Source organism: Echinococcus granulosus, assembly GCF_000524195.1.
Source record: "Echinococcus granulosus chromosome Unknown EG_S00010, whole genome shotgun sequence".
Taxonomy (NCBI): domain Eukaryota; kingdom Metazoa; phylum Platyhelminthes; class Cestoda; order Cyclophyllidea; family Taeniidae; genus Echinococcus; species Echinococcus granulosus.
This window is the reverse complement of record NW_020170390.1, coordinates 563,531-586,504: the sequence shown is the minus strand read 5'-3', so window position 1 is coordinate 586,504 and position 22,974 is coordinate 563,531. Positions and strand designations below refer to the sequence as shown.

The 22,974-nt window shown below is 39.6% G+C and overlaps 2 protein-coding genes across 2 annotated transcripts in view; both read left to right on the top strand. All coding sequences in view use genetic code 11, as the record gives it.

Moving 5' to 3' along the window:
- EGR_02270 (Transcription factor Dp-1) overlaps positions 1-1,129 on the top strand; it is a gene marked incomplete at both ends in the record, with an annotated part of 3,122 nt that extends 1,993 nt beyond the window's left edge. The window contains 2 exons of the mRNA XM_024491519.1: positions 148-286; positions 471-1,129. Coding sequence (XP_024354025.1) covers positions 148-286; positions 471-1,129 — 798 coding nt within the window. The remainder of the gene's footprint in view (positions 1-147; positions 287-470) is intronic.
- A 403-nt stretch (positions 1,130-1,532) lies between these two features.
- EGR_02269 (Tyrosyl-DNA phosphodiesterase) lies at positions 1,533-20,745 on the top strand (the record flags this gene model as incomplete). The annotated part of the gene is made up of 15 exons (XM_024491518.1): positions 1,533-1,606; positions 2,022-2,179; positions 2,253-2,387; positions 2,972-3,015; positions 3,085-3,140; positions 3,220-3,316; positions 3,422-3,456; positions 3,527-3,619; positions 4,244-4,408; positions 5,937-6,015; positions 6,562-6,723; positions 8,046-8,269; positions 10,321-10,432; positions 11,435-11,507; positions 20,603-20,745. The coding sequence occupies 15 exons, from the start codon at positions 1,533-1,535 to the stop codon at positions 20,743-20,745; spliced, it is 1,650 nt and encodes a 549-aa protein (XP_024354024.1).
- Positions 20,746-22,974: the final 2,229 nt, after the last annotated feature.

Here is a 22,974-nt window from a genome sequence, read left to right as displayed (position 1 = left end):
CAAGTAAACTCCTACTTATAACCTTGTGAATTCCCTCTGGATGCAAATTAGTTTTTTGCTACCCTTATGCGCTTATTGTTGTGGTCTGCTGATCTGAGAACTGCTTTGCTTTCCCTTAGACTGGAATACTATTTCAACTTTGATCAGCCCTATGAGGTTCGTGACGAGGTTGACACTTTGAAGAGAATGGGCCTCACCCTGCGACTGGGCAGTCCGCAATGCACTCAAGAGGAATATAATCAGTGCCTTGAACTTATCCCTCCATCGCTGCGCTTCTATGTTGAAGGTTGGCATTTAAAGCTTTTGCAGTTTCATTGCTATCACTGATAATTTATTGTTTACATCACAAAACTTCCTCATTTAGTGCTTTGTGCCAGTTTGAAGTTTTAACAGTTTTATTAATTCATTTGAATCAGGCTATGAATGTGCAACCTTGTTTAATATCTCTGACGCAATACGTTTTTTCATAGCTATCTTTGAACGTCGCCAGGCTATCGTGCCTGATTTTGAAGCTCTTCATCAACAGCGTCGTCTCTATGTGGAAGCGCGTTTGGCTGAAGTTGCAGGCGCAGGTGGTCCAAATACGACTCCTGTGGGGGTAGCAGACTCTCACACCCACCACACCCAGCATCACCGCAGACGTTTCGGCGATGACTTCTTTGACGACGAGGAAGAGGAGGAGGTGGTGGGTGGGGGCGGTGGTGAAGGCGCGGATGATGGTGGCGCTGCCCCTGAACAAATTCATCTACAGCGCGCCAGTGCTGGCGTTGCATCGAGCACCGAAATAACCCCCGGGGATACCCAGCATTATGCACGTGCAGCTGCTTCTCGCGGCTTCGTTGTTCCCAGTGGTCCGGGTGGCCTTCTGCGTCACTCTGCTAACAGTGTACATCGTCAGGCCGTAAAAATGACCGTTGAAAGTGCAATGGGCGAAGCATCGGAGAACGCTTCGGCTGCGGCGGCCATTAGCGGGGGTGGCAGCGGAGCGGGAGATGGTGCTGCTGTCGCTGGGCGGCTCTTCGATGTTGGCGAGGATGAATCGGATGTGGATATGGCTGAGGAAGAGGATGATGATGATGATGATGAAGGCATGGAAGATGTGCAAGACCCCTTGAAACCGTCCACATGAAACCAAAACATGCAATGTTGTAAATGCATTTTAATACTGTATTTTTTGCCACCATTCTCGTTTCGTCGCGTGAGGGCAATTGTGTGCCACTAAAGTTGACTGTAACTGGAGAAATATATATCTTTAAATATATCCTATTTAAATCCTCTCTTTTCCTGCATTTTGGTGCTGTAGCAACTTATGGGACTGAGCTGTTCTGATGCCCAGATGTCGGGTCTTTTTGCATGCCCTTTGGACTGTCGACTTACCCCAGTCCTGGGAAGTTTTATCAGTCTGAGCTCACTTAAAACTGATGCTGATTGAACTCTTATGGTTTGCTGTACTTGTCAGACGTTTGCGTCGAGTTCATGCGGTGATTCCTTAAGTTTTTTAAGATCCAGCAGAATCTGCAGCTGTTTCGATAATGGACTTGCAAGGTGACGAGGGCACACGTGCTATCTACCATGGGTTGATTTCAGCTGAGATGAGTCTTGGTAGGTAACTAGCTCTAGAGTCAATTTCATAAGGCGGATCAGGGCATACAATTAATGAAGCATTTTAGCTTCATGAACCAATAATTTGCAGTGCTATTTTAGTTTTTAGCTAGAAGGCGGCTGAGTTCAAGTATTTAAGATGCCTAGTTTGCTCCTGAGATTGAATAGACTCCATTCTTTTTACATGAAACGCTGTTTCGAAGGAGCCGCTTCATTTTATCTGAAAATAACCGATGTGACGCAATAAGGTCGATCATTCTTTCAAATTTGGTTATGCCACTGAACGAGTGAAACATTATCAGATTCATCATAATTTCTTGTATTGCAGATCATCCAATTATGGAAAGCACAGGGGATACAAACTGGCCCAAGGGTAAAAGGTGGGATCAGTGCCGTCATTGGAGTTATTTTTCCTGTAGAAAGGTGGCAGAACTCCCTGAATACCCACCAAGGAAGCAGGAAGCCGTTGATTTATCCGGTTGTACGACCACCTCGGTCGTACAGCGACCGACTTGTAGGTACGGCTCTGCATGCTATCGACGCAACCCCGCCCACTTTGTGGAGTATTTACATCCCAGTAGGTGCGAGTGGGAGAGCAGATTGTTCTTGCTTTACTTTTGTGACTAATTAGAGCATCTCTATTATCGCAGAAGGCATAAGGTCTTCACACAAACCGTCAAAATCAGAGCTATATACAGCGCCTGAACTCGGATCGGGCTATGGCTTTTACGTGTTTCGCGTGAGGGGTGTTGAATATGGCTCCATTCCAACTGTCACTCTCACTGGTAAGTTGGAAAGGCACTGCTAAATTCCATTCCGATAAACGTAGCCTCATAATTTGCTTAAAGTGGCCAAATTTGGAATTTCCAACCCATTTAACCATCTAGAAATTATAGGTGAATTTAACTACCGATATAGAAATACGCCAGAATAGGCAGAGAGTAATGTTAAAAGCTGTATCAAGCATAATTCTTTTCAATAGAACGTAATGGCATGATTAAATAGCATAGATGCGGAAACAATAGCATGCAGTAGAGGATTTCAAGCTCCTCTGAGGCAACAGCGCTGGAAATGCTTTAACCAAATGAACATCTTTTGATCATCCAGTAAAGCGTGGTGGAATGGAATACGAGATCAGGATGTTAGGCTATAGTGCCTAAATGTACACGAAATTTTAGTTTACCCAAAATTCTTCACAATAGCGAATTGACAAGTCTTGAGTTGTAAAATAATGACAGTTTTATTTATTGATGCATAATTATAATCGAAGAGTGTTTATTCTATCGGAAGTAGTTATATGATCATTTATTTACTTGGTTTCAAAACAGGTTTTGCCGTCGACTGTGTGAACTTCCATTGGTTTTTTTAGAAATTTTGGATGAGAGAAACGGCAAACTTATTGAGTCAGCACAGGTAAGGAAAGAGTTTCTCACAAAATGTTCCGAGATTCTGTTCAGTACTTTGGTTTTTACGTATATTTAGTTCAATTACATGTTTGAGCTTGAGTGGTTGATTCAACAATATCCCGAGAAATATCGGTACGTATCTACTGATGAACATCATACTTTCCTATTGTGATATTGTGCAGTCAAGATAAGTGTTTTGATGTGTTTCGAGATCACTTCCCCTACTGATCGTTCACGGATCTTCGGATGGACAGAGCGAAGAGCTCAGATCGCAGGCGACTCGGTGGAAAAACGTGTCAATTTTGGAGGTAAGTACCACTTGCTCTATAGTCGGAGTACATACACACATGATCGCTATTGGTGTCAAAACACGCCGTTACCTTCTCTTCTACCGCCAATATTTACTTGTTTAGGCTCCCCTTCCGATCGCATACGGAACACACCACACGTAAGTAATGTTATTTACCTTCATTTTGTTGAATAGTATATAAAATCCAATTTCGTTTATTTTTAATCAGTAAAATGATGCTACTGCGCTATGAAGACGGGTTACGAGTTGTGATTCACACTGCTAACCAGATTCAGTCGGATTGGTTCCTTCGAACTCAAGGGTAATTGTGGTTTTATGACTGTTTTTATCTATTAGGACCAGTAAAAATAGGACTTTAATTGCCCTGCTTTCATACCTTTCCCTCTATTCATGGTTAATTCTTATTATAATCTTTTTGGATCGTAATTAAGATGGCATAAAGTTATGTCATTAATGCCTTGCTCAAATTGAAATCTGATGTAGCGCCCCAAGACTGTCCTGAAGACGAAAGATGACATAATACTCTGGCAGAATGCATGCATTCAACGTATAGAATAGCTGGAGGCTACTGGCACGGCCCAGAGACCAGCCCACCTGACGAGAGCACAGTGGCCGAGACACAAAGTGACCTTTTACCAAAGCCGAGAGCCAAATAACCATTAATTACATTGCAGAGAACTGAATGTCTGACATACCCTAATAAGGATAAATTATCCAAAAAAACTGCAAAAATACTAAAACCTTCATTTGCGGTTATCGAAAATGGCTTCCGAGATAGTTCAAAGAATTGAATCTATGGGGAAATGATCGTAAACTCCCATCCCCAGTTAGTCGTACAGTGAATATGCGAAAATTCAGTCATACTGATTCTTTGACTGAATTGTTTAAAGTAGGCTGAAATTTTTGGTATCTAATGCTTTTCTAGGATATGGATATCTCCAAAATTGAGTCATGGCAACGGCGACTCCAAGACACACTTTCAGGCTGATTTACTTGAATACCTACGTGCTTACAAGGGAGGCTCCCGAGCCTCAGCACAACTCGATCACTGGACTGAAGTGATTCAGGACCACGACTTTAGTTGTGTAAAGTAAGTTGGGTTTTTTTAACTGAAAATCGACTAATCAATGTCAGTCCTACTTCGAATCTGGCTTCCATCAAAATAAAAATTTTAACAATAAAGTGTCGTTTAAAAACGGCGATGTCATTTATAAAGCATTGTTCCAAAAGTATTCAGTTTCTAACTTCTCCTAAAAAAGACCACATAATGTGATGGAAGATCTAGTCTAATAAATATTTAATCCACAGTGAAATATTGCAGAAAAGGTTGCAATATGATACCAATAAGAGCTATTGAATTATACAAGGAAAAATGCTTGAACCTATTTGTGTGTCGGCTTCCTTTTGATCTTATAATGTATGGGGAACCACTTAGAGCGTTAGCAGCGTCTCAAACGGGAGCAGCCAACTATTCCCTCTTGTTGGCGTGATGCACTTTTATTTGGATGTTATTTGTTTTGAATTCACAATGTTACTGGTTGGAATGGGATTTCTTTGATGCATAAAATAGAAATTAGTGTTTATTAAACGTATTTCGCGTTAAAATCTGTATCATTGCTCCCAAAATTATTACACACTTTGATGAAGTACCGTCCATTTCTGTTTCTCTTCAATGTTGAGAGGACGAGTGATTAATAATGTAAGCTTATTCGCTCAGCGTAATAGGGGCGCATATCCCTACCATATTCTCTTCTTGGCTTTTTCTCACTAGTCAGTTTGAAACAACAAACAGTGACCATTTTCTGGCCCCTAATTTAATATGATATGATTCTAACTTTTCCACGTATGCTTTATGCCAGGCTCTACTGGACCCACCCCAAACACTAAGTTGTACATTCCAATAAAGTGCAGTTTACTTTATTAATTTCGCACCGGAAACCAAAGTGTCCGCTCTAATTTATTGCGCAATATCAAGTAAATAACCAACTCTGCCTCCGGGTATTTGTTTGATAAAGCTTAAAACCTAAAGAAAAAGCAGGAAATTCCTACTCTTAATGTTTAATAACGGGATAGAATAAGCATTATTTTAATTTGAATTTCAAAGAAAAAAAAACATTTTTTGAAGCTGTAGGAATGATTGGTACACTTGAGGAGAACTCATTTCTAGGCCCAAAGCGGTGTTAGGCTGAGAGGGCTTGATTCTAACATCGGTCTAGCATCAAGCCTATAAGTTCCCTTTCGTTCTGTAGTACTTTTGAACCAACATTATGGAAAAGACCTGAACTACCAGAAAATATTTTTCACCTAATGCACTCAGTGACTTGCTAGAAAATTCCTGCTATTGTTATCGGTCTGTATGCAGAATTGCACTGAATGAGTGGCGTTATTACGTTGACTGAATCACACGACGGTTGTAACATATTGTGAGGGGACAACTTATTTTGTCTTCGTGAAGGGAGTATCTTATTCCCACTTGTTAGAAGCGGGAGTTCAAACCCTAACCGATGACAACCTTGACACGTCAGTGCGGTGATGCATTTGGAGTGTTCTCCTTTCAAGGAGTTTTATTCGACCTGATTGAAGAGACCGAGTACTCTAAAATGGTCTTGCTGGTTCAGGGTTTGGCTCATCGCAAGCGTGCCGGGCCGTCACAGGAGTGATAAACTGGAAACCTTCGGCCACCTCAAGCTTGGGGCGGTAAGTTACGCTTTGATCATATCGCTAACTTCTGTCTCGCCGATAGTTATTTGCACAGGCCCTTAACTCCCCCTTTCCCTGTCACACCTTCATGACAAACAGAAAGGAAGAACAATGAGGTGTTAGTGATTGCATCAAGAACTGATTATATTTTCGTTTACTTAGTCGCATAAGTACCATAGTCTTATTGGATAACTTCAATGATACACAGAGCTCACTTCCTTGGATTCTGTGGAAAATTTAGCTTTATTGTAACGAGCAAACAGAATTGAGTTAATGGTGAAAAGAACTCCATAAAAAGCTTCTACAAGAACATAATGCGGTCAAATCCAGCCAAACACGAATAGACAAAAACGAAAATCGTTAAAGTGGAGAACAAACATCCATTAGCTAGGTTAATAAGTGTGGACGATGTCTGCATGCAAAAGGCAATGGACATCGAAATTCATTGAAGGCGCAAAAAAGATAAGCAGAAATTAGGTGGGCTTGACCAAGTGATAGAGGATGTCGTCGATTTTGCCTCGCTTTTCCCTTGTGTTGGATCAGGTGCTGAAGAAACACGAGGTGGATCGCTCGTGGCCGATTGTGGGGCAGTTCTCCTCGATCGGTTCGCTGGGTGCCCAACCGACCCAGTGGCTCACCACGGAGTGGTCGAGCAGTCTAGCTGGATGCGGCGCCCGTGGGATCCGTCTGGCAAGTCACCACGTTGTGGACTTTTTTCACTCCTCCATTTTGTTGACCTAATGGCATAGTCGAAAAGGGGAAGAAATTGAGTTGTTTTCCTTCCCCAAATTCTAATGTTAATCATTTAGTTTTTGGAACTATTGAAATATTTTTGGAAGCCTCATTTAGATTTCGCATTGAATTGCTGTCTAATAGCTAGATTGAATCTATCTAAATAGGCTGTTTTCAGTTTTGATACCACTCATCACCATGATGTTTTGGACCCCAGTTTTTTCCCGTCCGGCTGGCCAGTCAGTAGGCAAACAGTGTTTTATCGAGCCGTCACTTCTTTCGCGCTTGATTTAAATGAAACAATTTTTATCACCATAATTGTGTATCAGTGGCATCAAATTACTTACATCTCTTCTCCCGGAGCCTATGGTTTGCAAAAATAAGTTCAATATCTACAGGGAAACAAAGGGCAATTCACTGAATAAATTCGAGTTGGCGTGTTATTGTATGACCTCTTTGCTCACTCCTTGAGATTCTAAATATGCATTTTGAAAATGCAGGGATAACGGACAGCCTGATTAGTTTGATTAAAATGAACACGGACTTCCTTTCCTTTATAGTGAGGGTCACGGAAACCGAATGACCTTGCACAGCTTGTTCACATAAGCGAGTTGAGAATTACCCACTTATTCAACAAATTGTTTATGCCTTTAAAGAATGAAATTTTTCAAATGGGTATTAGTGTCAGAAAGCTTAGCTAAATTAACTGGGATTTTATTTAAGTCTAAGAACAAGATTAGTGCGTTTTATGTAGTCGTGTGTGTGTGGTCCCATGCATTCTAGGGGGACCAGCATAATGGAGCTCGTGCTAACTCTGGATTTAATGAAGTACATTAAAAGTCTGGTATAGCGATTATTAAATTAGGGCGATAGTAAGGTAGGCCAACCTTTAAACACGAGTGGCTAAATTAAGCTCTTATTGAAGATTAATCGCAACAGAATAAAAATCAGAAGACAATATCATATCGAAAGATACAGATAAATGGACGCAAAAGTTTTTCCGAAAATAGGGCCTGCGAAAACGTCCGATCGCTAGCACCAAATAGCATCACATGATATGACAAACTGCAATTTTCCAAAGCCAGCATATGGTATTACTCCAACTCACTGAACCTTAATTACAAGGCAAACGCAAACCTTTGTCCCACCTACAACTGTTAATGTGAGTATAAAGACGGTTAAAGGATATTAGCGTGGACAAACGTCTCATTTGTTTATCGGAAAGATGAAGCTTCATACGCTGCGTGCGTTTGCAATTGAATTGATGACTTTCTAACCGCTGTTTATGTGATCAGATCTATCCTTCTGTGAACACGGTAAGAGAGAGCCTAGAGGGCTATGCGGCGGGTGGATGTCTACCCTATGCAAGAGCAGTGGCGGCGCGACAGCCTTGGCTACGACACTTCCTTCACGACTGGGTTGGCCTCCATCCCGGTCTCTCTAGGGCTGCGCCACACATCAAATCCTACTGTCGCTGCTCGCCCGATGGTCGACGCGTTGCCTGGTTTCTTCTCACCAGGTGAGCGCCTCTCGATATGACCATACTTCTGGCTATCTCCTCGGTGTTCTTAATCTCAACGGATCTTTCTGGGTTCAGCCTATATTCAATTTCACAGCAGAGTTGACTTAGGCAATAAGCAATTAATTTGCTTTGGAGGCGTCAACCTCATTCTTTTTCGGCTGACGACAGAACAGTTCATGTCAAGTTTTCGGAAACAGAACCAAGAGGATAGTTAAAACTCAAAACAGTTTGACATTTGTAATCCTGTTTCCGTGTCTGCATGACAGTAAACTACAGGCGCTCTTTTCGATCACGATTACCTTTCGAAGACCTGATTCCTATCTGAGCGTAGGTTGTGTATCTATGTTAATCACTTATCCTCCAAGGATCATCGAATTCACTTTTGTTTGCCAGATTAGTAGACGGGATGATTCCAGTAAGTGCGCTGTCTATAAAAAACGATTGGGGAATTACAAATTTCTCAGAGTCGGGAGAGGAATACGAAAAATCCCAAGAAACACTGGAATGGCCTTAGGTGGACGACCCTATCATCATCACCACCGCCATCATAAACAGATATTTATGAATCAGATTACAATTAATAGGTTGCATACTGTGGGTTATTTTGCAATAAAACATTTGTAACTTTGTATTTTACATAGTAATCACCTTATCATACGTTAGGTTGATGATTACCTTTTAAGGTCATTGAATTTTTCCAAGATGATGGGTCAATTGTGAACATTATAAAACACCTAGGAAATATTTTTCTACTTAGGTGAAAAGGCATTTGTTGGATCCAAATTAGTGAAACGCAAAATCTGTACCTTTGTTTTAATAAGTTCGTGGATATTGTCCAACTGCGAACACTATCTCGGGCTTTTAGTACTGCCGTTTGTCAGTGTTTGCATTCACTTGAATCACTTTGGGAGTGTATACCTGAACAAGCCTGGCAGTTAAGCCCATCTACCTATTTAATGACTTCTAGCATCATAATTTTTATTGAAACAATATACTTGTGTTTTTGCCAGACTCTTTAGTAATATTTATTTCACTAAAATGGGAATTTTGAGCTGCGAGTGTGAGATGCAGTTCTACGTCGTTAAGGCAGCTTGAGACCTGAAGTAAATACGTGCTACATAGTTGGTACTCCTTGCATTCATCGTGTGGAAAAGCAATAAAATGCAAACCTACCCCATATCCCTAGCTATTTGCTAAAAGCACTTTTCCAGCTCACCCCTAAATAGCGTTTTTTTTTCTAAGATTTTAAATTACGTGGCATACAGAAAAGCTTACGGCAAAAAAAGTGTTTTGTTTGTTGTGGAAGAATTTTTCGTTTGTCAAAACGCTCCAATTCCTCAGTCAAAGCAATTTTCCTCATTTTGGAGTTGATGAAGTGGATTTACTGACTGTCAAAGTCCTTAAAAAGTCAAAGCATGGCTTAGATTCTGAAGTTTTGCTTAATCTTCAAACACAAAAGACTCTAGTAAACTTGCGACTCATTACTCTGTCAATGTCGTAACGTTTCCTGTTTCTTGCGCTCTCTGTTACTGGGTTGCGTTTTTGGCATGATTCCAAATTCAACTCTCCACGAACGGCAATATGCGTTTCTTGATTAACCTTGATGAGGAGAAACGTCTTAGTAGCTCAGAATGATTTCTTGGTTCTTTTAGCTATTATCCTGGAGTGGAGTTGAGTAATTTTGTCCCAAACTCCTCATGACAGACATGAAAAATTGAGGTATTCATAAGCAATAGTGGACAAACGTTTTCGATCAAGTCAAATATTTAGTTTTTTCTCCGTTTGGGTAAATGAGGGCCCTGGAGGATTCGCTTACCTGCAAATGCTAGCTATGCATGCGATTAAAAATCCCCTCATTATTTATTTAATTTCCAAGGCCGACCCTCCTAAATAATCTAAATTTAGCTTCGCCTTTAGCAACGTAGAGTAATCCAGATAAATTTTACGTGTGATGTCTTATCAACCTCCCTCATCTCTGAGTAGCTCAAAATCACCGATCCCACTCCGGCGCATAAAAGTGTGTGCGTTTCATAACCCTATCGTTTCAGCGCTAACCTTTCAAAGGCGGCTTGGGGATGTTTACAACTGAAGAAGACACAGCTCATGATTCGCTCGTATGAGCTCGGCGTCCTGTTTACACCCGACGCAGTCGGAGAAAAGGTTGGTTCATTTGATTCTTTTCATCTGAAATCTTTCATTTACCGGTCGTAAATGGCGTTCAAAATTTTTCTCTTGGTAATAATTTCAAATTTACCGCTCATTTTTACCTACATGAGGTGCTACGCAGCCATGGAAAGGACACCTCGTAGCCTATTTGGTGCTCACATCAATGACGAGAGCGTCAGCAAACACAACTTTGTAAAAACCACACAAATATTCACTTCGGCAGAGCTGGAGTAGAGTAATTTGCCAGGGACTTAGTGGCTTGTGAAATCCTCAACGCACATCGGAGCTAGGTGAAAGTCCGCTTTGCTTGTTGTTGCATTTCCTGCCCCTGAGAGTAATTGTCACCAGTGTAAATGGCAAGAAATAGCTGATTTTAGCAGTGGATACACTTCAAATTTGACCACTTTTAAATGCATGCTGGGTTGAAGAAACCTTACATTTGTTAATGGGATTATCCTTAAGGCCTCCAAAACTCCACTTTTGCATTGGTTTTTGATTGCATAACGGCGGAAGAGAAGTATGAAGAGTTAGACTGCCACACTGTATTTTCAGCAATAAAATTAGCTCATACACAAGAGCGGAGTTACACCGGCGACAAACGGAATATAGTGCTGGTAACTTATTAATCTCTCTTTGCAATGCTTTGGCGGTGGCACATAAACGAGTAATCTATTGTCCTTTGATTAAGAGACAGGTACTAGCACCTGTGTTGATGCCTCTGTTACATTCACTTATTTTCAATGGACTAGAAAATTGAAACTTACTGCTGGTGTCCATTTGGTTTTCTGTCAAATCACAATATACAAAAATTAAAGAGGCAACACACTTCACAACGTTTTGAAGCCTAACCAACCGTTTGATTTTGACAAGTAATCGAGTGACGGATTCCGTTTATCACAAAACTATTTTAATGCTCCTTAAGTGGCCTCCGTTAAGACGAAAATGGAAACAAAAACTTCCTTGAATGATTTATCCCATTCCATTTAAATATTTTAGGTCGACGAATCAGTCGAACTTCTTAATTTTCCCATTCCCTATCGACTTCCACCCGTCCTATACAACAAAGAAGGTACGTTGAGTCAAGTAACTTTTATCGGAACTGTCCTTCATCTTGTTAGCTTAGTTAGTTCAATCACTAATTCAATGGTAGTATTACAGCTGCATTTAAGGGAACCTTAATTCAAGGCCTCTAGATAGCTATTTGGTTGGAGTGAGTCTGGGACATTATTGCGCGAAATGTTTGGATTTAGTGGGCATGGCTCCGGTCAAATCCTGGATTTACATATTTACTTTGTGCTGTACTTGTGCTTTTACGTTTACCAGATCACTTACAAGAAGTGGGCAACCTTAATCTATGGTTTTTATTGTGAAATGATGCGGATACGAGCTCAGCCGACTGGCTGTGATCTTTGCCCCAGTGATATGTGTCCGGATTTTCACGAGCTGGTTGTCGTCTTACTTACCTCTTAATTTTGCATCTAAGTAACAAAATTTAAGTGGAAAAAGGATGAGATTGTTGTTGGCTTGAAAGTGGAATTACAATGTTTGAAAGGATGAATAAAGTACTTCATTCCTGACTGGTAGGAGGCCTGAAACTGGCCTATTGTGAGAGAGTTCAGTAAGCACACTTTCGATTTCATTAAAAAGGATGTTTGATTAGCCAATAGCCTCACAATAAACGGCTGCCCTCAACGATCGGCTCTATCTTATCTAATCATTGCCTCACCATACAAATTCGTAGTAGGTATCTGTTTAAACTTAAAGACCAATCCTTTGAATAGGAGAATATCTACTTCGAAGCATACACTCATTCGAGTTATGTTTGTAGCCATTTTACTTAATAAATTCATGCAAGTTATATTGAGCTCAGTAGTTTCTTATCCAGGGCGAAGAAAAAATGTAGAGTCCATCTTCAAATCTGAAATCCACTTAACAATGACGATCATGAATGCATTTTCCTCCCTGTTAATTAGGCATACCAGTTTTGTGAATACCGAAGTAAATAAAGTGACTGCAACATTATTTATGCATGCAAAAAAAGAAAAGCAACACTAGATTTGCTAGTTCAACCAGTTATTTTCAACCATCTTTCTTCCACACTAAATTATATACTAATTTATGATCCACACAACAACAGTTGTCGAGACTGACTAAACCAGCCCAATGATTTATGCGTCTGAAATGGTGGCATTCTAAAGGTGGATTTTTCCCCCATTATGTCTGTGTGTGGCCTGTCCATCCCACCAAAAATGGAAACCACACACAGACGGTACTCTTTTTTACGATTTTTGCTTCATTTAAGTGGCGTACCTGCAGCATTGCGCTATTGTCATATTGCGCATATTCCCATGCTTACTGCAAGCTCGTCTCGTCTTTTTAATTATCAATACTTTTAGTATTTTTCTCGAGCTGCTTCTTTTCAAATTCACAGATGGAGAAAAAGGTTGATGCCAATGATAATAATTGGGAGGTGGTTATAGTTTAGTCTCTAGTCTGTCGATTTACAGTAAGAGAAACACTATTTAGTGGTTTTGCTTGTTAGCACTGTGCAGGATATAAAGTGTTTTATGTTAGGTACGATGTATTTACTGATGAGATTAATTAATCATAGGAAGACCTTTCTGGGCGTTAAGTGCTTTTAAGCATTGAAATCCTTTGCTTGGTAGTTCTTTTTACTTATTTTCGACTTAAACTATGGAAAAACAATATTTTGCCTTAACGGTTGCTTTTGCTGAAACTTTAAATGTGTTTCTAGTAAGTCAGGATGTTCGTATACTGTTTGATTATCGTTAATTTGTTTGTCCCTTGCCTTGTTTGTTAAATGACAAACTCATAAATGTAACGCAAATTTTAATAATCTCACACCTGTCGATGTTGGGTATTTGGCAATAGTAATACTTGGTTATAGTCGATGCTGTTTAGGGTTTAGAAGAGGGATGGATGTTGTTGATGAGGCGCGGGTGTTGAAAATTTAACAATCGTTCCCTTTGTACTTGTCAAACATTCGTAATTTGCCAGTAGTTAAGCAGACTGCATTTCGGTACTTGTATGACGAATGCGGAAAATCATACGCGGAGGTATTTCAGGCTTGAGTGAGGACGCTTGATGATATGGTAGACTTTAATCGCTTTTCTGAGATTCAGAATCATCATCAATAATCTTTTTTCTAGTCCTCAAAAGCTGACCGATAGGATCTCCTTTTAAAACTCATCAAATGCCATTTTCACTCAACTCAAGTTCTTCAATTTTCTAGTCGATGATTGCTTAAACCAATCCGTAAGGAGCACTTTTATCGTTGCTGTTCACATCGATAAGCGCCAACATCCAAGGCAACGCCCATTGTCCATCGTCATTCCTGTAAGCCTCTAGATCCTGTTCAAGCCATCTAAGAGAGGTTTGTCAATAGTTGCTGACCGGAAATGGAGTTAAAATTACTAAAAAATATGCACAAATATATGGCGCCTCCCAGTAGCATGTTCTGGAAATTAAAGCACCCAACACTTACATTTGGGTGTCATGAAGGCGAGATTACCAAATAGGTAGTTTTGACACTTGAATCAAGTCCGGAAACTCCTAGTGACCACTCCTTTGTATGGCATTATTAATGCTACTAAGCCTGTACAAATGAAGCTTTCACCTAGAAGCTAGAATGTAAGACTGTTCTGATGTGTTTAATTAAATGGTCTGTGGTGATTTTGACAACTTTGAGTGAATTCATGGTGATGTTTGAATCACGACCCGATTGGCAATCGTGGCCTTGTGGCATGCATCGTGTTTGTCCTCCTCTATGTTACAGTAGCCTAGGATAACGGATTTTGTTATTTGCTTTCTCAGATGAAGATTTCAGATTACCTTTAAAGCTACTAATCTTACCTTTAATTACTACTTGTTGAAAGTGAAAATTGTCAAGCTAAGCCTTTCATTTGACTCGTGCGCCGTGTGAGAGCTTTCTGCGAGATTGTCTGCCAACGTTCAGTTGGTCTACGAGCCCAGTAATTTGACGGTCAGGTTTATCAAGATGGGTAATTACAGTAAATTTCACAAATTATTAGGGCGAATTTAGCTGCTTCAGAGAGTAAAAGCTGACGATAAACCTGTACGATTCACTGAAAAGGTATAACAAACTAAATGCAGTTCATCCATATTGTTAGTGACCTTTGTAGTGTGTTTTTGCTAAAGAAGATTTTAAAGTAATGTGTATCCAGATTTAATTTTTTTTGCAAATGTCTGGTGTTTAAATGCCACATTTTGGTGTGAAAGTGTGCACTTTATTTGATTAGCTTAGTAAGGCTTCATGTAGTGGCTTGACTATAACCTAGTTTTTCTATTACTTCCTGCCAGGGCTATCTTTGTCCCAGATCACGACACGGTAGAGGTTCCATTTCAGTGAGATCTTCAGCTTTCCTTGGTGGGCCTTGTGCTCTATGTGATTATCTCAAAGTCTGGGAGGCTAAATAATTGGGACACATTTTTGAACAGCGTTTCACTTTTTTACTTAATGGGTCAGGAGAATGTTCTAAGGTATCATTTATTTTAATAAAATTATAAATTTTGTTTTGATGCAGCATGGTCTACCATCTCTCTCCAGGACAGACTGTATACTGCATTAAAAGTGTACTATTTGCCTAGAGACTGCAATTTTTTGGCCTATATAATATCTTGAATTTTGTACCATGTAGGCGCAATGTTCCACCTGTATACTGCCTCATCTGATGCATGTAATGAACACAGCAGTGAATGAAGACCCTCATAAATGCTGCATAAAACTGCTTGTCACACAGGTACGCGTAGCGACAATATAATTGAATGCTCAAAGGTAACTCAATTCGTAGGTTTAACTTTCTTTGACTGAACCATAGCTTTCAATCAGTGGTCAATGCAATTTAGTGGCGTGGACGGGTAACACTAATGTAACGTAAAATGTGTTGGTTTTCTATTTCACAATGGTACAGTTGTCGATGCTATTCAGTCGCCTTAAAAAAAAAATTATTTTCGCACGGTGCATACGACTATTTTTTCCTGGAGTCGGGCTGACAGTTTCATGCTTGAGTAAATTTTCTCTTAAGATCAATCTCTTTTTCATTCCACCTTCATTGCTAATGATGAGTCTATGGTGACAGATGCAAAAGTGGCAAAACACTTGACAATAGTCAAGTCGTCTTGCAAAACCCTTGATTTACGGGCGTTACCTTATTGTTCTGGCAGCGTTTCACTTTCTCAAAGTTGTATATCCTCGCAATTAGGTACACTCACAAAGTATGGTCTTCCATTCTTTCAGCGTTTCAGTACTGCAATGGGGGGAACTGATGTCAAAGTAAAATAACTTCGATGACTACTCTGTATAGCAAAACATAATTTCACTTTGTCTCTCTCTCCCTAATGCTAGTGAAACTAAGGCATACTTCGCGTTATTTAATAAATTTAGTGGCTGTATGAAAATAAATGCCAGTTTGTGACGCCATAGGTGTAAACGCAAGTAGCATATATAACTCCAGCATTCCGTTTTTCAACGGTTTAGTTAATGGCTGGGGTAGGAAAATTCACTGTCTGTTTTTGAACCGCAGATATTATCTCTTCTGATGGCTGAAACAAATACGCCATTAGTTCGGTAAGGCTTTCTGTGCCTTTGCGCAGAAGTCAAGAGGACACATTAGCGAAATGAATCTAAGGTACATAAAGCGTCTGGTTTGCTAACTTTTTAACTGGTTTTTTAAACGCAAACAAAGTGTGATTTTCTAAAAGTGGTAAAGCAAAACAAGTGGGTTTGTGGTGATTAAAATATATTCATAAGAATAAGATCTTTTTCGCTAGCTAACGGAATGGGACATGGAATGCGGGCCAAAATATCTCAAGCTATGTGTCACAAATAAAGCTGAATGAACCAATTTAATGGTTTCGTGCTTCTGCCCGGTAAGACTACCTAACTGGAGCAATAAAGTAACTAAATTGTGTTGCTTCATTTGAGGTCTAAATAATCTTACAACTTTTCCAAAACCTGCTTTCGTCGACTCACTAGTGGCATTATTCTTGTCGTTGTCTCTAAAAAGTAGCTACGTATACCAGAGTTAGGTAAATTTTTATTAGGAGGCCTCCTGATAACAGGCTTTTTGAGAAACTGGTCGGGTAGGAAGCGAGGGTAAACTACAAAGGCACAAATGCTGTCCAAATAGACCATCGATTTAAAAAAACACTCGATTTCGGTGATTTTGAAGTGGTCGGTTTTTTACACTAAATTTCGGCCTAGCATATTCAGGTTTGATTTCAGCAGGAGTATGGTAAATCAGATAAATGGTAATGGTGCACACTTTATTGAAATATTCAAGCGCAGGTGACATGAAATTTTTGCAGTGATAAGAATTTAGTGCTAGGATTACTCTCATCCTACTTCTGTCATAACGGCAGTACTGAAACCTTCCTACCTTAAAGATATTAGGAGTCCAAAAATATTTGTTCTAGTAAAGTATTTCTTTAACCTTTTTGCTGGTAATCTTCTTTATGAAAAATCTCACAAACATATTTTGCTATCCTTCCGGTCATGGATCTACTCAAAACTAATTTTTTAATGAGTTAATTCACATTATTGGAGCATGTACTATCCTCATGAAGCCCTGGATCAAATGTAAATTCCTAAGTACCTAGGATACATTGTGAATGAATTAAATGAACTTGATACTCGTCTCTAAAGCAAAAAATTGACCCGCTTTTTTTGCGAAAATTGGGCAAAATCCCATGCCTTCATTCGACGGTGGAGTCGTTTCTCTTTATAGATCTTAACAAGTACCCGTTCCAGCTTTAGCGAACGAGCTTGGACCTAGAGGGGCTCGGCCCCTTCAGTCCTTTTCGGGTAAATATGCGTACTTGATGCGAACGGGGGTGGGAGGCGATGGCGAAGGAGTTACAACAGAATGGCGGACACTCGCAATGCGCTCATGTGAATCGTGAGGAGGCGGGGCTCCTTTAAAGTTGCTCCGTGTCCGCCTCTCCATGTGTCTGTATGGAAGCTGCGAGCCCATGAATTATTTACAAAGGACACTCTTTTAGCTTGCGCATTCCGATTTTTAATGAGGTAGAGATTCTCTTTTGGTAGTCTTATCCTCCTGATGGTATGCATATGAACTCAATTTACTCATGCTGAATAATGCAAGCAGTCGAGGGTTGCAACAATGGGATTTCGCCGATTATGAACAGTGTCTACCTGATCTATCTTCCTTCCTGATAGGCATATCTTTGCTCATGGTGAATAATTTCGATTATGTTTAATCGTATCTACAGAGACTCATGTTAAATTTGAATTTATTTCTAATTACTGCAAAATAATTTGTAGTGAATTGTAGCAAAAGTATAGGCAATCACAAATGTGAGACATTGTTTTTTTTGCGCATACCTTGAGAAAACCGACTTCTGAAGTACAATGACCAAACATGCAAATTTCTCGGAGCATTGTCGAAAAAAGTGAAATGACTGTTTATTCTACGTCCTAGCTTCTGGTCAGCAAATTCACATCTTCCGGTTGCGAAGTGAGAAAGAGAACACAATTGCCACGTTCGAGCAACCAAATATCCCTTCAGTTTATGTCTCTCTTGTTTGAAATGATCTTATTGTCAATTTCATTTTTTGAATCACTTCTGCTTGTAGCGAACACATTGCTTACCCGACTCGGTTGATAGCGAACAAATAATATTCATTGTGCAAGCTAAAATGATAACGTTTTGATTTGTCACTCAGTCAGACGACTATCGACCAGTAGGGTGATGTTTTGACCACGCAATGTGAGGTCCGATGGCGTGTAAAATGGATCGCATGCGACTCTAGGTGCGAAATGATGGTCAAAATGGTTAAAGCGAACGACTGATGTGAGCGGTGGCCGAACACGACAGTCTGCTCTGCTCCGCCAGTTTTATTGGATCACATCAAACAGCTTTTCTGTTCCCGTGGTTGAAAGCCGCTTGTTTTTAAAAGTGTAGTTTCGCATAAAAAACACCATTTTTGCTAAAAAAATCGGGCTTGTCGAGAACTTCTCGTTTTTTAATAACTTGATTTGATTTTATTGGCCTAATTGGAGCATTTATTACTCCTGGTCTACCATTTAAAATAAGTCAATGACCCAATTACTTTAAAATCTCATGTGAAATTCAGCCCTCTGAGTTCTAAACCATTCTCCCTTTGGGGTTGATGATCATCGGTTATGCAATAAAATCAAACTGTATTGACCATATTGAAATGGAAAGTCATCGTTTCTTGAAATAGACATGCAGAATTAACAAATCCATTCCTCGTTTTATAGATGAACCATGGATCTGGGACATACCACATTGCGAGCTCGACTCCCATGGGAACTTTTGGTCTCCCTCCTGAAAAATTAGTACTTTTTTGTAGGCAGCGCCCTGGAAGAAAAATTTGTTTACATTCAATACATTTCGAGAGACGTGTTTTTTCATTGCTGCACATGGTTTTGGTGCCGGCAGGTCGACTTTTTTGGGGGGGAGGTGGTCAAAAGTCGGTTGGTTTACCAGTGTGCGTTTCCCGCCGAGCTTTGGTACCCTCACTCACACCTACTGAAAGGTCATATCCAAGCTCATCTAAATATTATTTTTATTATGCAGCTGGAAGTCATTTGCTAACTACCAAACCATCGTTTCGCAGTATTTCATTAGTAAAACTATCCATTGCATGAGTTGGAAAATCAAGGCGCTGCGGAAATGCTGCGGATGCTGCCAGGATTCTGAAATGCACGTGACGTTGGTGAATGCATAGAAGAATAACGTCCTTAACCAGAAAGCGCTGAGAGCGTACGAAAGAGGAATCTTAAAATAAATTGCATCGTTTTAAAAGCCGCAAATCACAGTAAGAAGTCATTTGTCACCCCACTTAAGGCTCTATGAATTTGAGTTTCGTTAGCAAAATGGCAAGCAATGGATTCACCACTAAGTTAGATCGAAGCACTGGTATTAACAGTGTCTTAGGAGGTCAATGGCGAGCACTGCCTGCCTAATTATCACCGAACCGCAAATTACCAGCTATTCCCTTTTCGTATTTGTATTTCCGCCTACCTCATCTGCGATCAAAAATTTTAATAGAGGTTGGGATTCCTTGTCCAAACGACCTGGTGCAGTTTAGAAAATAAATCTATTTTATGTGGCAGTGAAGCCTTCATTCACACTGCAAGGCTTTATTTTCCGCATTTGATATATTTAGGTCTGCTCATAGGCACTGATCGCCACTCTGCGTATCCGAATCGCCTGGCGTTTAATCACCTGAGGTAGTAGAATGGTATTACAAAATGAAGAGTAAGCTGAAATCGCAAAGTACTCAGGAGGATTTTTATTGTTAATAAGTAACTTTAGATAAGAATGAATAGGTTAAATGACAAATTAACAGGAGTTGGAAATGCTTTAAGGTTGGTTTCGAATTCGACATTCTTTTTTCGTTTCAATAGCATAAAAGTAGTTTCACAATAAATTCGAGGGTTTTCAATCGTTAGCTGTGAAAAAATAATCGAAACCACACAGGAAATTGGAACCATAGGCTCACGAACCATGCATGATCGAGGGACAAATTGGTTCGTTGTTGGGAATGGCTCTGCAGATATTTCGCCATTAACCACTCCAGAAGCTGCTAAATGTTTAAAAAAACCCGCGCCAGAAACCACATGGAAAAAACAAAGGTTTTGTTTTTCTAGAACGATGACTATGGTGAGCCATAGGCAGCATCTGATTTCTCATTTGGTACACAATTTCTAGGGAAAATTCATCGGCTCTTTGCATTTGGCGCTATTCATAAATTATTCATAGCACACATTCCCATAGCAGCAACCTTAAGGTGTGTTTATGTGCCTAAGGTGGGACTGCAGCATTATAATGATTGTCGGATTTAAACTGAATGCAGCAATTTTGTCTATAGACTTACTCTAACCTGTAAATACGCTACTTTACTCATATGACCAAAATAAAGGAAATATTACTCAATTGCCTTACTAGAGACCTGAACAAGTGGCTAAGGAGCTATGATTTTACCATATAATGGAAGTAATTTTCTCAAACTTTAGCAATCACATTCGCTTTGTCGTTTTTTCCTTTTTAATAGACAGTTTCATTAAGAGTAAGTTTAAAATATGTGCCAAAAATGATGCTGAGTCTGTTAGAGAAAGGTATATGCTGTCTTTAGTTCAGGCAGAGGTTTCTAACTCCAAACTCACCCCCTACGTGGGCATCAATACGGAGGCACTATCACTAACCTTAATGGCGCTTGCGGGACTGGCAAAGGGTGCCAAACCGATTGCGACAGGTTACTTAGCTCGTGGCGCTTAATTAAATGAATCCAGTCGCAACTTTGTTTACAAATTTAGGACGTTCTAAATAGGTGAGTAAGATGTATCTCGTTTGAAATAAACTCCCCGAGTAGTATAATAAGGTAGTCTACATTTAAAAGCAAATAAGTTTATCGTGATTCTAGACATTCTCAGCTTCTGGTAATGACATTATTTGTTTTCTGATTCAAGGAGCCAGATGAGCAGAAATAGTAGAAGTCAAGACCTATTTTAGTGTGTCTTTTAGGAGGCTGTCAAACATGTTTATTGGCATACCGCCTCAATTTTTTCCCAATGCAATGTTTGCTATTTATAAAGTAGTTTTGAATGGCAAAATGTATTTTTATAAACCAAACATTCTAAACAAACTAGAAAATTGTTAACGGCAGTTTGAAAGGCTAAGCAAACCACAATATCCTTCATTAAAACGGCGCAATATAAAAAGTGTTGAAGGATGATCCCACTTTTATAGCCGTTTTTTAGGACCATCGAATTAAGAAAACGTTTATCCTAAACACAGGGTTTAAACTAAATTGCTACTGATCTCATAAAAACTAAGGCACTAAGACTTCGATTACACCGGACAATGGCCAAAGGCTTGTTCTCTAATCGCAGTGGGCGGCGGGGAAGAGTGACAAAGCCTTTGATCGGACGCTTTCCTTTTATCTTCATGTGCGACCCCCTTTCATTAACACTCGAGAATTAAGCAGGGTAATAGAAGTGCTGTGAGCAGTGTAACCAAGACGATAAGATAACATTGTTATCAAGAGAGGCCCAGCCCTTTCAAAACATGAGCATCGTGTCTTCGTTGTAACGTTTGCTTTCATAGTTGCCGATTATCTTGATTACCAGTTTTGATTTGGAGAGGTGCTGACATTGCTGTACAATTCATTGGTAATCTAGATGAAATAATAGGATTTTTCGTGGCAATTAGATAATGGAGAAAAATGCACTTCCTATAATGGCGCATTTTCAAAATCATCATGGGACATCAAAACTCTAATAACGCGAGATACATTTATTCTGATTTACCTTCAGTACATTTTACGGGTTGTTGTATTCATTCAACCAGATTTTAAAGTAACAAATAGTATAGTCCATCGCAATGTGTGTGTTTAATTTATCATAATTTATTTTTATGCTAAAGAGACGGCTGGTGTCCATCAGTAGAACTTACATCGCTAGTTATAGGCAACAATAACAGGTATGGCGCACTTCAACGAAGTTTTTCAAAAATACAACTTTATTTAAAAACACGCGTGAATTCGTAAGTCATTTTTACAAAAAGGAAACATTTTGCAAGGAAGATAGCTGCGAGATTGCCGTTTGCCTTTTTACAAAGGTGGACAAGCCAACGAAGTGTGACTAAAACCAATGCAAAGGATGCGTTCGGCGCGTAATGCTTTAACCCTCTTCATCGCAAACACACAAAAGAATTTTGGTTAGCATTTCAAACCGGAAAATAAATTGAGATTTTGTAGCATGACAACCCTTGAGCCATTATTGTTCATAAATTCCAGCTAAATCAAGCCACGCTTGCAAATAAAATCCTAAAGTACAAGCCCGTATAAAGGTTATATGCGACCCGGTAAAACGTTGATATCAGTCATACAAGGAGTAATTGAAGCACATTTGATAAGAGCACAAAGTGTGTTGCTAAAGGTCTCCAAAAGGAAAATTTGGAGAAATTTTTATCTTGTTATTTGATAAAATTACATAACGTGCCAACAGAACGATTCTACCCTATAACGTTTCGATAATCGGAATGGGCTTCGCATTAAGCAAAGACACTGTCAGGGTTAGGCCCTATCTATTATGAGGATGAGGCTATAATTTGACATAAAACAGTAGAAAATCCAGAAAACCAAGTGACTAACTGTTAAGTTTTTTAAAAATATGGTATTGTGAGGTAGAATATTTACGAACTATTAGAAATTTTCATCCGAGCAAAGTCGTAAGTAAATCTCGCTTTATGTGGCTAGTGGGAAACATTTTTTTCCAAGGTAAAGATTGAATTAAAAACACAATATTCTACAGAGGAAGGCACAAAAAGGGGAAGAGTTGTGACTTATTGGTGTCTTCTGATTTTATCGAAGTGATTAATTGCGACAGTTTTATTCCACATTTTTAAATAGATGTAGTGCTTAACGAAGCCACCACTCATGCGGATTAAAGCGACATTCTTTTACAAAACGTGGCTGATTTTAGTGCTTATGTGATTAACTCAAGT